The sequence below is a fragment of the Thalassophryne amazonica genome, chromosome 7 (assembly GCF_902500255.1).
Source record: "Thalassophryne amazonica chromosome 7, fThaAma1.1, whole genome shotgun sequence".
In the NCBI taxonomy this organism is placed as follows: domain Eukaryota; kingdom Metazoa; phylum Chordata; class Actinopteri; order Batrachoidiformes; family Batrachoididae; genus Thalassophryne; species Thalassophryne amazonica.
Window position 1 is genome coordinate 20348967 of NC_047109.1, and position 18318 is coordinate 20367284.

The window sequence follows — 18318 nt, forward strand, 5'->3', positions numbered from 1 at the left end:
AGAGCAAACATTGCACCTGCGGTGCTTTTTCTTGGCATGAAACCATCTAGCTGGTTGCAGGTCTTCACCTGTTTTCTAAGCCTAGCGTCTACTACTCTTTCCTATAACGTCATGCTGTGGCTGATCAGCTTCATGCCTCTGTAGTTACTGCAGCTCTGCACATCACCCTTGTTCTTAAAAAGAGAAACCAGCACACTTCATCTCCACTCCTCAGGTACTCCTCAGGCATCCTCATAGTTGTGTAAAATGAGGGGATTTGTGGGTTTCAAAGGTTTTTATTTAAACACAAGATCATTTCAGTGGTGTTAGGTTTGAGTCTGTTCCTTTTCTTTACTACCTCTCCAGTTTTGGAGACAACCCTATCACGGGGAACAGAAGATTCTGTCATATGCAGAAAGATTATGTCCAACTTGTAAAAAGTTGGATAAACAGCAATTTGGCTTTCCTTAACATCTATGTAACCTGTTCTGAAGTAGTTCTATTATAATTTATATATAGTGATATATATCGTTATCGCAAGAGGCTGCAATGTATATCGCAACATGGATTTTAGGCCATATTGCCCATCCCTAACCCAAATCAAAGAAAGCACTGACCAAAACCAAAGAGGCACTGACGGCAGAGCGACCGTTGTCTCTTGCTGCTACAAAACACCCACTCTTATTGAAAATGAACAAGTATTTTTGCAACCAATGTGACCATAATTCACAAACATACTTTATGCTTTGTCTTTCTTTTAAAGTCTGTGCACATTCTGTGGCTGTGTTAGCGCAGCTAAAAACACAACAGAACCTGCAGCGTTATAAAAATAAAAACCACTAACATTGCTTTTTTCACATATGTGCCCAAAGCCTGCTTCTGAGGATGGCACAAGATACACACACGGATAAAATCTTCATATTTATCAATCAAGTAGCGCTTTCCACGTAAGTAAACAAGTTTATCCATGTGTGGGTTTTCTACTTTACAGACGATGACCGCCTGTGACATAAGCGTAGGCAGTGAGGCGAGGGTAGGAACAGCCCCCAACCCCCCTTATAAACATCCACTTATAGAACACTTTTCAAGACACTCAAAGCACTTTACAAGTTGCATTATTCATTCACTCGCACATTCACACATTGGTGGTGGCAAGCTAATGGTGTAGCCACAGCTGCCATGGGGCAAACTGACAGACGCGTTGCTGCCATTCTGCACCTACGGTCCCTCCGAATACCACCTCATTCATACACAGGTAAGGTGGGTTGAGTGTCTTGCCCAAGGACACAACGGCAATATGCAGATTTTTTATTGGTTGGGAGCCGGATTCGAACTGCCGATGCTTCGGTCACAAAACGGCTCGCTCTACCAACTGCGTTATTGTTGCCCGTTTGAAGACATTTTACACATACTACTACTAATAATAATAATCATCATCATCTCTACCTGTCTGTATGTTTGTGTAACATTGTGTCTGTATGTTTTTCTGTGTTATTTGTTTTTTCTAATATAGTATAGTACAGTGTGCTCAATGGTATCGGACATAATCTCAGTTTTTAAACAGATTTGAAGATCTGATCGTGGTTAATAATGATATGAAGTGATGAAAGTGGGCCTTGGAAAAAAAACCTGTAAATTTTTGGCAAGAACTGAAGCCCTTGGTGGGGAGTCTGGGGGTTCTCCCCCAGATGCATTCTGTTGCATTTTCAGGTCTATTTACCCACCAAACTTTTTTCCAAAAAATTAATTTTCTGGGTCAGATCAATTTTTCCATACCAGTCTTTTCACAGAACATTACATTTTGGCCCAGAAGATACACAGTAAAGACAAATGACAATTCAAAGAACTTAAAAATAATCATTCTCAGTATCAATTCAAATGGAACAATAGAAGTATTTATGGCACATGAATGCATTTAAGCACACAGATGCATCTCTGAGCACAAAGAGGCATGTCTGTTTTGGATCTGAACAGCTCACATTAAAGTGTCTGTGTCAAAATGTCCTGCAACATCATCTTTGTATACAAACTCTGCACAGACATTCCACTACACATCAAAGTGCCCAGATTTTACACATCAGTTCTTGACCTTAGATGAGGAAAAGCTACCAAATTTCATGAAGAAAAATAAAGGATAAGCAAATGCAACAATCACACATGCAGAAAGCAAACAGTCACATTCTGTCTGGAGAACAGTGACTACATTTACATGCTTAAGCAGACAAAGTTACTCCTGTATACATGGTCATTGGTATCATTTGGAATATCCCCATCTAAACAGCGACGCATGGACAACGTCCAGATGCACAGAGAACGTCATGACACAAATATGCGTCATTTCCGTTTCTTCTTCCTCTTTTATATTCATGTCTTTCACGATATTAATGAAGTATTCGGTTTCCTCCTCGCCAGTGGTGGGCACACTTCCGATAATCCGATAACAGATAATTATCGAAGATAATGTTTTCTTTATCGGATTATCTTTTTAGATAACTTTAAAAACCATTATCTGAACAATTATCTTCCGATTAATCTTTGTTCGATAACTTTTAAACCGATAAACAAAATAAACAAAGCTTAACAGCGACAAGCATTTAGTTTAGCACTCACCTGTTAAAGTTTTGTAACAGATGCACAGCTATAACCTTTGCAAACAGAAGAGAGCCAGTTGTATAAAAAGCATCTCAATCCTCTACAAACAAAGGAGAAACAGCCCAAAAGAAAAAAAAACATTCCTTTAACACCATACCGATATGCTGGCGATAACACCTAAGTCATCCATAGGCATACATTTTTAACTTATGGTTCAAATTTAACCAAACTAATTTGGACAAGTTATTTAAAATTACTGTCATGTCTGAAGTTTTATTAAGTGAAAATATCAGATATATGTTTTAGTTTTAAAGTAATGTGCTAATTTTAAGGTTTTGTGAGCACATCCTGTGACCCGCAATGCATTTTGGGTAGGATGATGTAATCTCAGTACATCACGACAGGACAAATGCATTTCAGACACTCTGTTCAGGCTCCACGGACAACAGCATTAAACTCTAGTGCCTAAAACTCTCTTGAATATATTCTCTGCATTTATAGATGTTGGTTTTATTTGCGTTTGTTAAATTCCATGCATTTTAAATGTAGCAGACAGGGATTACTGTATCTGGAATTTGGTTTTCAAGGTCTCTACTGCCATCTACTGGTCAGTAGTGTTCACTAAGCATGTGGGAACCAGTAGATAGCAGTGTTCTTTTTATTTTGACCCCGGTTATGTCAGATGATTGTCAAATCAACTTTTTGGCTTTGCAGATGGCTTTTTTTGTGTGCAATGAATGTATACATATACAAGTTTCACTTTTTTAATGGAATTACAACCTTATTTATTTTTCAAATTCTCCCATTATTTGCATCCAGCCTTATTTCCTTTAGAAATTCCTTGACAAATAATATCAGTCTATTAGGATGTCAGGTTATGTGTTACACATATACATGTGTGTGTATATATTTTCCAACTTATTCCCATTGATGAAACTTTTCATTTTTCTGCCTGAAAGCTTATTAGATGAGTGTGTTCAGGGCTCCGTTTGTTTACAAATACACGTTACCAGACCTTGAAATCCAACAGCAGGGATTGATATTATCCAAAGATTTATGAACATACAAATTAACGTGCTTACACTTTATCATGATTTTCTCTGTGTGAGGATATATAAAGGTCTTATCGTAGCGTTCGTGTGTATATGCATTATATGCAGCGCACAAGCGACGTACGATATTCTTCAGACGACAACAATACGCAACATGCATCCAGCAGAATACACGTGATGTCATAGGACAACTGCCTGTAAAGTTTTTTGGCAAGTTAAACTTTCTAAACAGCGTAATTTGTAATGAAAGCCACTTCATTTGTGCGGCTCTTTTCGGCACCATGTTTGTTTTTTCCAGAGACAGCAGTAAGCTCCTCCTACCCCCCCAAACGGAGGGATTTGTAGCCCTTCGCCTTCCCTCTGCCTCACTTCAAAAAGAGAGGACTCAGCCAGTGTTTAGCAGAGGCACTTTTACCCAGAATCCTTTGCGATCTGTCTGTTTGTTACAAAACCTCAGAATTAGTGCATTATTCAACATTAAAAGATATATGTTATATTTTAACTTTGTACAAATGACATAATTGACATTAATGGAGTTATTCTATCGGTATTAATGTTATTTATAATCAAAACCATAAGTCAGCATGACTATTTTTCAGGACCTCCGCCTGACCGGAGCGTCGTAATTGATAGAGAGCGGACTTTATGGCTGTTCTCGGGGTGCCTCTGTGCTGGAAGCGCTGTAATAAACAAGAGCTTCCACCAGTGGCAGAATGTTCAAAGAAAGTGTGGTTTCATTGTTGGAGTTTGTTGTTATTTTTAATATTATATAAGCTATTAAATTTGTTTAATTAGTAGTTCTAGATGTGTCAGAGGTAATATTGGAATTTATCTGTAACTCCAATACATTTTTGGGTGGTTTATTGTTTTATCTTTATCGAAGATAACTTTTCAGTTATCTGATTATCTGTTATCGAAGTTAATTTTTTGGTTATCTGTGCCCACCACTGCTCCTCGCGCCAAAAGTGTGGTGCTGTGCTGCCGCGTCTGGATTTTGCCATACTTGTTTACCTCTGCTTCTGTGGTGTCCGGTGGATTGCACGCGCCGCATACAAGTAGTTGCCGTACTCAAAAGACTAAGATTCCTTGCGAATAGGACATGCGCAGAACACAAAATAATGTTCCTTTCTATGGGGATATCCCGATGCGCGTTTATATGACCTGATATTCAGGTTAGAAAAGGAGTAACCCAGCGGTCATATTCGGGGTTTTAAAAACCGGAATATGAGCATATTCAGGTTTTTGTGGGTGTTTACATGGCCGTGCGCAACCGGGTTATTGCTAATATTCCGATTATGAAAGGGTTATTGGCTGCATGTAAAAGTAGTCTGTGAAAATGTTGAATATTGAAAATCTGAGAAAATGGGGTAAGTTAAATGAAGAAAAAAGTGTTAACTAAAGTGTTAACTTTTAATAATTATTAAATGCAGTGTTGGAATTAAAAATGTATGTCTGTTTTCTTTCTTATCTAAACTAAAAGTTGTTATTGGTTTAACCTAGGTTTTTTTTTTTTTTTACTGTTTTGAGTTAATTTAAACAGAACAGATCAAAATTACCTGCAACATAAGCCGTGTAATATTTTCAACATAATACGAGGGCTAAGAAATATAATAAAAAGTACATTGTCTTATGCATAGTGCCAGTGATCATCAAATAAAATATCTTCTTACCTCCCTGGTTTGTTTTTCTGACAGATGAAGACAAAAAAGTAAAAATCTTCATTCTGTCTTTTTCCTCTCACCACTGCCATCTAAACTTGTTCTTCACACTGTATCACAAGACAGGTTGTCCCCTCTTTTCAAAATTGTGAAATCTGAATTATGTTTGATTTTTTTCACCTCAAAACCTCAGAAAGCCGGACAGGAAATGGCTTTCTTGGTATTTGAAAAAGGCAAAATGCTAGAGCTTCTCCCCGAGGAGGAGGGCCGCCCCCCTCCCTCCAGACTGCCCCCCATGCCACACTTTGAATGACAGCAGGTGCTCCACAACACAACATGACCTGTAGCACCATCACACTGTAAATTTCTGAAAAGCACCGTGCCTTGTGGATAAAAACGATAAGTAAACAGTCTCTCATGGTGTTTGCTGAGTATGAATGTGATAAAAGAAGAGCCTTTATTCTCACTGTACATGCACACAATGAAATCTGTTCCTCTGCCTTTAACTCACCATAACTACAGTTAGGCACAACAACCACTAGGAGCAGTGGGCAGCCACAGTCCAGTGTCACCAACCGAACAGTCCCCCCTAAAAATCAGTGCGCCTTTTACATATGCACATGCGTCATTAGCCACGGTTCACAGATTAGAACCTCGTTTCTGCTTAAAACTGCCTCCGGTCATCACTGATCTCAGCGACAGATGACTAAAGCTTTTGTACACAATCATTTCCACATAAATTCAGCATCATTTCATCATAAAAGACAGACGAAGTGATCACAGCGCCGCGGCTAAATGAGCTGCTGCCTGATGCGTTCACGGAATTTCGCAGAGGAAAACTGACTTCAGAATGATTTAAGAGGTTTTACCTTTATCATCTGATGGTTAATAATCCCATTAATCCATTTGACTGAAGAGACTTCGTCTCAGTTGTGCTGCTGTGGTCCAAAATGATGCATGCACAGATGCAAAAGGCGGACAGATTTTTAGGGGCGGACCGTTCAGTCTGCGGGACTGGCACCCGGGGACCAATTCCAGATGTAGAGACGCTGCATTGGACAGGGGCAGAGAAAGGAGCGTGTTTTGATTGTGGGAAGAAACCAGAGTGCCCAGAGGAAAGCCAACCAGACACAGGGAGAACATGCAAACTCCACATAGAAAGGGCAGGAAGCGATCCCACAACCTTCTTGCTGTGAGGCACAGTGCTAACCACTAAGTCACCGTGCTGCCCAACTCTCTGCAGGACCCTGCAAAAACGACAGGCCCAGACCGCGGTACAAGGATGAGCTACACAACGACACTGTGGCACAAAACCTGAATTCACAGAGAGGCAGAGGCTTAGAAAGGACCCACCACCCGCCATACTGGAACCTACGCACACAGCATCTGTGGCAGGACGTTACACAGGCCACCAGGGGCTGGCGGCAATTACGACGTAAAAACAACATACTGCACAGCAGTGGTGTCAGGATGTCATTCGCCTTATTGAGATATCCCATAATCCCTTGCATGCCAGAGAGTCGCTGCAATCTAAACAACATGGAGAAACCACATGACGACAATTGCAAATGAACATTATACTATCAAAACGTACTTTGTATGCTTTTCATCACATTAATAAGAGACTGCTGCATGAGAGCCTGAAAACTTGAAGCAAATATTCTGTCTGCTACGTTTAACGTACATCTGCAATCTTCATAAAGGCAAACTGAATTTCACACACACACACACACACGAGGTCTATAAGAAAAGAAACCGACAGTTTTATTTTTTTAAAAACTATATGGATTTGAATCACGTGTGATTACATCAGCCAAGCTTGAACCCTCGTGGGCATGCGTGAGTTTTTTCACGCCTGTCGGTGACGTCATTCGCCTGTCAGCAGTTTATCCAGACATTCCACTGTTAAAGGAGATTTTTTTAATGAAAGACCTGCGGATGGATTGGCGTGTTGGCTCACAGCCGGCGCGGTGCGCCCGCCACAGGAAAAACACCTCCGTGTTGATAACCATTTGTAAAATCCAGGCGGCTTTTGGTGGCTTTCAGTTGAGTGAGTATCTGAGAAATTGTTTAACAGCAGGGCATGTTCCAACTTGTCCTTAAGGCTTCCAACGGAGGTGTTTTTCCTGTGGCGGGCGCACTGCGAGCCGACGTGCCAATCCGTCCGCACGTCTATCATTAAAAAAATCTCCTTTAACAGTGGAATGTTTGGATAAACTGCTGATTCCAACCTCTTCTGAAAGTTCTCTGTTCTCTCACGACATCCTGGGTCAACAGAGGCTTAAATTTGGAGGTTTTCAGCTTGAAACAGGATGCCGACGTCGCCTCGGAGCGCTGCGCGACGTCCCGCTCCGTGGGAAGTCCTTACAGCGATAGAAACAATCCAAAATCTCTCATCAGCCGTTAAAATTTTCACAGAAAACCAGCTGAATTTCTCGAATGGTGTTCACTCGGATGTGCCTCACAGTTTTTGAAAAAATTTTGATCAAGCACAGCGCCAGTCTCTCAGCAACTTCTCAGACAAAGGAATTCCGACGAGGGGGCTGGACCACTCCTTCCACAAGGCGTGCTCACAGGCGAATGACATCACCGACAGGCGTGAAAAAACTCTCGCATGCCCACGAGGGTTCAAGCTTGGCTGATGTAATCACACGTGATTCAAATCCATATGGTTTTTTAAAACATAATAAGGTCGGATACTTTTCTAACAGACCTCGTATATATATATATTACTCTGGAACAAACAGGACAAAAACAGTGTTGCAAAGGACAATAAGCAGAGCGTTAAAGAGCAAACTTCACTTTCCCCCAGAAGGACATGAACAGGAAGCGATCGCGGCTCACAACGATTCCCACTGAAAATAACCGAGAAACAACCTGAGCTTCTGGCAGGTTTACATAAAACAAACAACAACGTCTAAAACCCCAGATAATATATTCACAAGAGTTTCAGGCACAAGATACAAAGAGTTTATGTTGTGATGTTAATGCTGTTGTCCATGTGCAGCGGTTAAAGTGGAGTCATTATCAGAACCATCGCAATGTTTCTGACATCCCACAGAGCTGCGAACTCTGAGATTTTGCAAGATTTTAAACCTCAATAGGACAAATAGCAGCACTATGATGAGCACAGGGCCAGATCGGACTTCAAACTTCATATTTGTAATCTCAACAAATGGTGCAGACCATTATTCTTATTTGATCTGCTTCCTCTGAAGCTGCTTATGTGACTCCAAATGGAAAAACCTTTAGGCTTAGCACCCTACAGCCTACTGTTACCGCGCGGGTCAACGTCATCAGTGACGTAACGACGTACGCGAGGACCTGCTCGATAGAGGTGGGCGATACCAGGAAATTTGGTATTGATCCATTATTATCACTTTACCGAGGCATTGCTAGGCAGTAGCATAGATTTACTTTGACGCTACCTGACCATACCTGCCTGCTGTGCGTAAACAAATGACGTCATAGCGCGCAGCCCAAGAACTGCCACAGACAATAACATGAAAAGGCGAGGAAGTGTGTGTTGGTCCCAATATGGATATTCCTGGATGATTTTATCATGGACACAATGAACAGCAGCCAAAGCAGGCCGCTTTATAAAGGACGCACTGGCATGCACCAGCCAACACGAAAAAAGTTAAAGTGAGCCAACTTTTTATGTACGCATTTGCTGGGTGTCGTGCGTTTTGAAATGACATTAAATATTGCTAATGTGATTCCACGTGTTGTGTATCTCAGTAAGTGATAATAATGCGTCTAACTCGGGCGAATATGTCATTTTGGGTGACTGGGCATGAACGTCGGGCCTCTGAAAATGCATACCGCCCTCCAAAAGCATGTTATTGTATTAATACCAAGTAAATTCAGGCCTAGTATCGCCGATATCGATACTGATACCGAGACTTTTTCATATTTAAGCTTCATAGATCCAAAGGATCCAAAAGTCCAAGGATAGAATTTCACCAAACATTGTACGTGACAACAAAATACTTTATCACAATCAACATTTTTGTTTAAAAAAATATCACTCAACACAACTTAAAACAAAATCTCCTGAGGTAGAGGGCTGACAAACCACAATACAAGGGTGCGCTGCTCCATGTTGTGTGACACAGCACAGCGCAGCACTGCTCTTACAGACAGAGAGGAGACTTTGATGAATGTGCATGCGCAGCAGTCAGTGCGTGCAGGAAAGAAAATAAAGCTTGAGTATCGATCTTTTTACACGAGAATTATTCAATATCAGTACCAGCGTTGGTACTGATATTATCGACATTAGGATCGATCCGCCCACCTCTACTGTGCGCCACTAAACTCCAGCGAGAAGGTCTGTTTCAATATCATTGTGCTTGCAAGAAACGAACAACTCTTAAAGGAAAAGATGAAGAAGGCAGCTGTGCTGGAATTTAAAGGAGGAGGAGCTCGACAGTCAGTGTGCAGAGAATCAGTGTGTCACAGTAACCAAGTTAGCTGAGGTCAGCCTGGTTACTGGTTACCAGCAGCGGTTGCGCATGAAAGAGGAGCGTGTGTTTTGGTGGCAGGGTGCAGAGCATGCCGGGAAGGATTTCTCAGCAGCACTTACTCTCTGAGGGGTAGGGGGGCTGCATGTCGATCTTGTGTACCTCCTTGGCGTAGTACTCCTCCTCGCTGCGCTGCCGCTCGCACGTGGCCGCGCCGCATCGTTGGCCTTCTCCTGCAGCAGGTCGCGCGTGCTGTTGTAGATGGCCACGATGTCGCGGGACACCTCGTGGGGCTCCAGGAAGTGTCGCGGGGGCCCGCTGAGCTTCAGCTTGCTGAGGATTTGGCCCCGCACGGCCTCGATGCGCCTCTTCTTGAACTGCTCCATGTCCAGCGAGCTGCACGTGGACAGGCTGAAGGCCACGGCGGCCAGGTCCAGCGCGAGCACCACAGTGACGACACAAAGCTTCATCTTCAAAGCGCGCGCATGGCTTCGGCCAAAACACAAAGGAACAGCGTCCCAAGCCGCGCTCAGCTCCGACTTCAGCAGCTCCTCCAAAACAAAAAGCCGCTGCTGGGACCGCGGGCCGCCACGTGCCACCCTCCGAAGTTCGCAGCAAAAACTGAAGGACAAAGTTTGTAGCGTTTCGGAGCGCGCTTCCACTCACCCCATGGAGCGTCTGCGCGTACCAGGCGCGCTCGCGGGAACTTTCACAGGTTAATGGGAGACTCCGTCCAGCGGCCACAGCGCTGCTGGACCGACAGCCGCCGGGTCCTAAAGCCCGTCTTTCCGTCAGCAGCGCCCTGCCACGGGCACGCGCACGGACAGCGCGACAGTGTGATTGTCATTCCATGTCACCTCCTCTCACGTTACATTTATTAGGAATAATGTAGAAGCTGGAACATTTAGGAGGTGCTCATAAGTTTACATACCCTGGCAGAATTATTGTTTTTTTTGTTTTTTTTGGGCCATTTTTCAGAGAATATGAATGACAACACAAACTTTTCCCCTCATAGTGAAGCAGATAACAGAATATTTGCAGAGGAATCCTTCAATTCCGGTTACAAGCACCATTGTTTGACTGTGTATACCATATTTTAGACAAATAACATTAGCCATTTGAATTTTCAATAGGGGGCCAAGTAGGGGTCAATTGAAGAACTGCATAGGGTTCAAAAAAATGTTCCAATCATATTGAAAGCTATACCACATTATGTGTCTGATTGCAAAGATTCCAAAAAGGTATAGTTTGGACTATCTGTGACTGAATGGTGCTGGAGTATGGGGTAAAAACAGCAAGCATGGCAACAAAGGTCACTTTCAGTTGTACAGGGGTCAAAAGTTACAGTTGCTCCAATTACAGTAAAACATCAATCAAGTCAATTTTATTTATATAGCGCCAAGGTGCTTTATATTGTAAGGCAAAGCCATACAATAATTACGGAAAAACCCCAACGGTCAAAACGACCCCCTGTGAGCAAGCACTTGGCGACAGTGGGAAGGAAAAACTCCCTTTTAACAGGAAGAAACCTCCAGCAGAACCAGGCTCAGGGAGGGGCAGTCTTCTGCTGGGACTAGTTGGGGCTGAGGGAGAGAACCAGGAAAAAGACATGCTGTGGAGGGGAGCAGAGATCAATCACTAATGATTAAATGCAGAGTGGTGCATACAGAGCAAAAAGAGAAAGAAAACACTCAGTGCATCATGGGAACCCCCCAGCAGTCTAAGTCTATAGCAGCATAACTAAGGGATGGTGCAGGGTCACCTGATCCAGCCCTAACTATAAGCTTTAGCAAAAAGGAAAGTTTTAAGCCTAATCTTAAAAGTAGAGAGGGTGTCTGTCTCCCTGATCCGAATTGGGAGCTGGTTCCACAGGAGAGGAGCCTGAAGCTGAAGGCTCTGCCTCCCATTCTACTCTTAAAAACCCTAGGAACTGGAATCACTGGCCTCGGAGGATGTTCATTCAGTTGTTTAATTTTGTAGAAAAAAAAGCAGATCACAGACATGACACAAAACTAAAGTCATTTCAAATGGCAACTTTCTGGCTTTAAGAAACACTATAAGAAATCAAGAAAAAAAGATTGTGGCAGTCAGTAACGGTTACTTTTTTAGACCAAGCAGAGGAAAAAAATATGGAATCACTCAATTCTGAGGAATAAATTATGGAATCACCCTGTAAATTTCCATCCCCAAAACTAACACCTGCATCAAATCACATCTGCTCGTTGACATTAACCTTATGTCATGAAACTGACCCTATGTGTCTTTTTGCAAGGAATGTTTTCACAGTTTTTGCTCTATGGCAAGATGCATTATCTTCTTGAAAATGATTTCATCATCCTTAAACATCAGAAAAGTGTCCAAAATATCAACGTAAACTTGTGCATTTATTGATGATGTAATGACAGCCATCTCCCCAGTGCCTTTACCTGACATGCAGCCCCATATCATCAATGACTGTGGAAATTTACATGTTCTCTTCAGGCAGTCATCTTTATAAATCTCACTGGAACGGCACCAAACAAAAGTTCCAGCATCATCACCTTGCCCAATGCAGATTTGAGATTCATCACTGAATATGACTTTCATCCAGTCATCCACAGTCCACGATTGCTTTTCCTTAGCCCACTGTAACCTTGTTTTTTCTGTTTAGGTGTTAATGATGGCTTTCGTTTAGCTTTTCTGTATGTAAATCCCATTTCCTTTAGGCGGTTTCTTACAGTTCGGTCACAGACGTTGACTCCAGTTTCCTCCCATTCGTTCCTCATTTGTTTTGTTGTACATTTTTCGATTTTTGAGACCTATTGCTTTAAGTTTTCTGTCTTGACGCTTTGATGTCTTCCTTGGTCTACCAGTATGTTTGTCTTTAACAACCTTCCCATGTTGTTTGTATTTGGTCCAGAGTTTAGACACAGCTGACTGTGAACAACCAACATCTTTTGCAACATTGCGTGATGATTTACCCTCTTTTAAGAGTTTGATAATCCTCTCCTTGTTTCAACTGACATCTCTCATGTTGGAGCCATGATTCATGTCAGTCCACTTGGTGCAACAGCTCTCCAAGGTGTGATCACTCCTTTTTAGATGCAGACTAACAAGCAGATGTGATTTGATGCAGGTGTTAGTTTTGGGGATGAAAATTTACAGGGTGATTGCATAATTTATTCCTCAAAATTGAGTGAGTCCATATTTTTTTCCTCTGCTTGGTCTAAAAAAGTAACCGTTACTGACTACCACAATCTTTTTTTCTTGATTTCTTATAGTGTTTCTTAAAGCCAGAAATTTGCCATTTGAAATGACTTTTTTTTGTGTCATGTCTGTGATCTGCTTTTTTTCTACAAAATTAAACAACTGAATGAACATCCTCCGAGGCCGGTGATTCCATCATTTTTGCCAGGGGTTGTACAAGTAAGTCTGCAGTCTGAGAGCAAAGCACTCTATTGGGATGATATGGTACTATGAGGTTCCTAAGATAAGATGGGACAGGAAGCCAATGAAGAGAGGCCAATATGGGTGAAATATGCTCTCTCCTTCCAGTCCCCGTCAGTACTCTAGCTGCAGCATTTTGAATTAACTGAAGGCTTTTCAGGGAACTTTTAGGACAACCTGATAATAATGAATTACAATAGTCCAGCCTAGAGGAAATAAATGCATGAATTAGCTTTTCAGCATCACTCTGAGACAAGACCTTTCTAATTTAGAGATATTGCGCAAATGCAAAAAGCAGTCCTACATATTTGTTTAATATGTGCATTGAATGACATCCTCATCAAAAATGACTCCAAGATTTCTCACAGTATTACTAGAGGTCAGGGTAATGCCATCCAGAGTAAGGATCTGGTTAGACACCATGTTTCTAAGATTTGTGGGGCCAAGTACAATAACTTCAGTTTTATCTGAGTTTAAAAGCAGGAATTAGAGGTCATCCATGTCTTTATGTCTGTAAGACAATCCTGCAGTTAGCTAACTGGTGTGTATCCTCTGGCTTCATGGATAGATAAAGCTGGGTATCATCTGCGTAACAATGAAAATTTAAGCAATGCTGTCTAATAATACTGCCTAAGGGAAGCATGTATAAAGTGAATAAAATTGGTCCTAGCGCAGAACCTTGTGGAACTCCATAATTAACCTTAGTCTGTGAAGAAGACTCCCCATTTACATTAACAAATTGTAATCAATTAGATAAATATGATTCAAACCACCGCAGCGCAGTGCCTTAATACCTATGGCATGCTCTAATCTGTAATAAAATTTTATGGTCAACAGTATCAAAAGCAGCACTGAGGTCTAACAGAACAAGCACAGAGATGAGTCCACTGTCTGAGGCCATAAGAAGATCATTTGTAACCTTCACTAATGCTGTTTCTGTACTATGATGAATTCTAAAACCTGACTGAAACTCTTCTGCTGTTTTACAACTACCCTTTCAAGAATTTTGAGAGAAAAGGAAGGTTGGAGATTGGCCTATAATTAGATAAGATAGCTGGGTCAAGTGATGGCTTTTTAAGTAATGGTTTAATTACTGCCACCTTAAAAGCCTGTGGTACATAGCCAACTAATAAAGATAGATTGATCATATTTAAGATCAAAGCATTAATTAATGGTAGGGCTTCCTTGAGCAGCCTGGTAGGAATGGGGTCTAATAGACATGTTGATGGTTTGGAGGAAGTGACTAATGAAAATAACTCAGACAGAACAATCGCAAACAATAAAACATGATGCAAATTATTGGTTGAGTTAGTAGGATTTTAAAAAGGAATAGTTTGCACCATGTGTCATGCTTAGTTATCATGTTACAGGGTAACATATGTCACATGTCATAGAATCCGATGGATGTCAGCATTGTTTGACCTTTTACTTTGCAGACCAACAAAGATTCAACACAGAACTATTCCATTTGTTAATCCTATTAGTGGGTGCAGGTTTTCTTTGCAGCCACTGATTCCAAGAGGTGATTTCACTGATTAACTGATTCCATCTGCTCAAAGTGATATTAATTAGTGAAATCACCTGGTGGAGTCAGTGGCTGCAAAGAAAACCTGCACCCTTTTGGCCCTTTCTGGAACAAGTTGCCCACCCCTGATGTAGAGGGTGTGAATGGTCGTTTGTAATAGACTTAGTGATCCTCTGGAGCTGCCTGGTGTACAGAGACTCGGGGCCAAGCTGTGGTCCATCAGTCAGCTTCCCTGACCACTTCACAATCTGTATCAGTTTGTTTCTCTCCTTCACTGACAAAGCACCATATTATGACACCAAAGAATAAGACAGAACAGATTCAATAAAAGAGCGATAAAACAGTGTCATGATGATTTTGTCAATGTTAAAAGATGACAGCTTTCGTAAACAAAACAGCACTGATGCCCTTTATTGCTACAGCTTCACAGGTGGTCTTAAAGTTAAGTTTAGACTAGTCGTAGTCCCAAGGTACTTGTATGATTACACAAATTCTACCGTCTGACCAATGATGACTGGGCCTCAGGTGTACAGGGCTCTCAGAAATCCACAATCAATATCTTTAGTCTTTAAAATATTCAGCTGAAGGTGGGACTCTTCACACCACCTGACAAAGTGATCAACAACAGGTCCATGACTGGTTTCATTTTACTGCAATAAACTAACAATAACAGTCATATCTGCAAATTTTAAAATTGTTCTCTTCTCGTGCACGCTCTGACACATATTGTGTACAGGATAAAAGCAAGGGGGGCAAAACGCACCCTGGTGGTGAACCAGTGGATGACACCACATGGTCAGATAAGACACCATGAAATCTGACCCGCTGTGTCTACTCTGTTAAAAAGTCAAGAATCCAGCCAGCAAGATTATTTAAATAAATTTATCTAAAAGCCTACAGATTAACATATGTGGTTGCACTGTATTAAAAGCAGAAGAAAAATCAGTAAATAAAAGTCTAGCATGACATCCATTCCCCTCAAAGTGTTTAAAAAGCAGGTTAAGAAGAGTGAGTGTGGCATCCTCCACTCCTCTGTGAGGCCTGGAAGCAAACTGCAGAGAATCCAGTACATGCTCGGTGTTCTCAGGATCTCTCACCGCACAATTTTTTCAAAAATCTTCATAAGAATCGACGTTAATGCCTTGTCTAAAATCATTGTGAGATGTAAGGGGCTAGATTTTGGAACCAGCAACAACCACTACGCTTCCAGACACTAGGGACATGTAACAATAAGGACTGATTAAATGTAATGAAACACTGAACTCGGCTCCTTAGCACAGTGTTTAAGTGCACGTCCACATGTCCACGCTGAAATTCTCTCTTTGATATTAAAATGCTTATGGTCTTTCAGTGTGTGGCTTAGTTCCTGAATTTCTTACCAAAATAAAGACCTCAAAATGATTATAAAACAGTTAAGAGCATTAGCAAATTCTAAATCCGAATTATAATTAATTTAAACTGCTAGTTTTCGGATTGTGGAGGCCTGTAATTTTTTCATACAAGACCAGGCTAAACCAAGATCTTTTGCAGCCATTTTGTTCTCCAACATGGATTTATAGTCTGGTTAGCTTTCAAAATTTAATTTTAAGCTCTTTGGTGGCTGCATGCAGGTCTGATACGGTGCCTTGTTAAACACATTTCTTCTTTGTATTCATCCAAATCATCACCACAGGATTGCTTGAAGACGAAACCAGTCCGTGCATTCAAAACATTCTTGTAGGCAGAGAACATCTTCCTCGTTCCAGTGTTTAATGTTAAGGGTCTGTGCCCTCTCCCTTCTTAGGACAGTTTTATAAGTTGACATTAAATGCACACATTTGTGGTCTGCAGAACCCAAGGGGGGAGAGGGAAGGCGGTGTAATGGGTGATTCTTTAACTATGGGCACTATTGGCCTTGTAAATGTAATTTCCCACCACACCATTGCCTTACAATATAAAGCGCCTTGGGGCAACTGTTTGTTGTGATTTGGTGCTATATACATGTGCTCTGATGTCACTGTTTATCTCCATAGAAACTACCCAAACAATCTTTCATACAAACTGTTTAGGGACATTACAGTGTTGTGGTGGAAATTACGGCAATAGTGTGGGACAACTACATTTTGTTAAAAAAAAATAAATAATCACAACAGTTGTATGACATTGAATACCCCAATTATGTTTTGATATTTTACTGATATTTATTCAGAATATTTTAAAACATTAGAAAAAACTTTTCTTTACCATTCATTTTTATCATTGAAGATCAAAGTCTGGGTGGTGGACAAGCACAAAACGGCAATATTGCATATAATGATGCTGAAAAAGGTGAAACAGTCATCATAGACTACTAGAACAAATTTCTCAACACACTTTCATTGTAAAGATAACTATAAAAGTGTGAAATTTCCCCTTTTTCTGTTTTTTATACAATATGGATCAAAGGCATAATAAGGTGTCCGTAGTCTAAGAATCACCCGTAGTGCACCCTTCAGTGACCACACAGCAGGGATCTAAAATGCCCCCCCAAGCTGACGGTGGCGCAACTCAAGGTTGCTGCGCGACCTTCACCCACTTGTCTCAATTCGGATACAGACTTCTTCAAACTTAGGGCACATAACAATGTCAAAGTGTATGTGCTGTCTTTATTTCTGATGTGTGCCATATTACGATAAACAAGTAATAATTGTGGACTAACTGCTGTCTGAGTAATTTCTCCACTGTGAGATCAATAAGGTAGATCTCAAAATCTTGCCCTGCCTGGTTGTGCAGGAAACATACTGATAACTGTTAGGAAGAGTCTTTTTAAGACAAACATGAATACAATCACCAAGAATAAAGGGGCCCCTTCCACACATAGTGTGAATACATACAACTCAGGGCGACTCACGGCGAAACAGCCGTATGATCGAACCACGAACATTGCGCCGACGGACAGGCATGCATGATGCGGTGCAAGCGATTCATGCACACAGGAACACAGAAGCTTTTCACAGCAGCTGCCCGATGTGTAACGGGCAGCTGCTGAAAATAAAAAATAAACTTCCATGCCACCCACGTGACCCAAACCCACACCTTCCAAGCTCTGATTGCCAGTCAGAACTTTACCACTGAGCTACATTGTAGTCCTGTGAAAGTTTCGGGAACCTGCCTAATTTGAGGAAGGAGATGTGTTGTGTGGGCCGCTGAAGAGGAGGTACTGCTGGCCCACCACCACAGTACGGCGCCCTGCTTGGAGTGCGGGCTTCAAGCATGAGAGGGCGCCGGAGCCATTGGAAGTGACAGCTGTCACTTGTCAACCACACCAGCTGTCTCTCATCAACCACCTCAATAGAAGCGGATTACAACTCCACCCTCCTCGCAGAGAAATCATCTACCACTAGAGTAATCTTCTATGCTGTACTTTCTGAGTGTTTTTTTCAAATTGTGATCTGTTGTGCAGCCGTACACCTGTTAAGTCTGTTGGAGATTGGATTGGCGGATAGTGAGAGGACGACGGTCTTCGTCTCTCACTCCATCCAGAAGAGGGGACAAACAGGAGCTGCACGAGTGATAACGTATCTGGAGTTGGAGGTTTTCCCTCCCGGAGGAATTGTTGTGTAAAGGTTGCTGGGCGTGGGACTCACACTCACCGTCATCTGTTT

General features: G+C 41.7%; 1 protein-coding gene across 1 annotated transcript in view; it reads right to left on the reverse strand.

Moving 5' to 3' along the window:
- Positions 1-10449, reverse strand: part of tgfb2 (transforming growth factor, beta 2) — a 276666-nt gene extending 266217 nt beyond the window's left edge. The window contains 2 exon segments of the mRNA XM_034173941.1: positions 9867-9957; positions 9960-10449. Of these exon segments, the coding sequence (XP_034029832.1) occupies positions 9867-9957; positions 9960-10214 (346 nt within the window). The 5' untranslated portion in view covers positions 10215-10449.
- Between the last annotated feature and the right edge of the window lie 7869 nt (positions 10450-18318).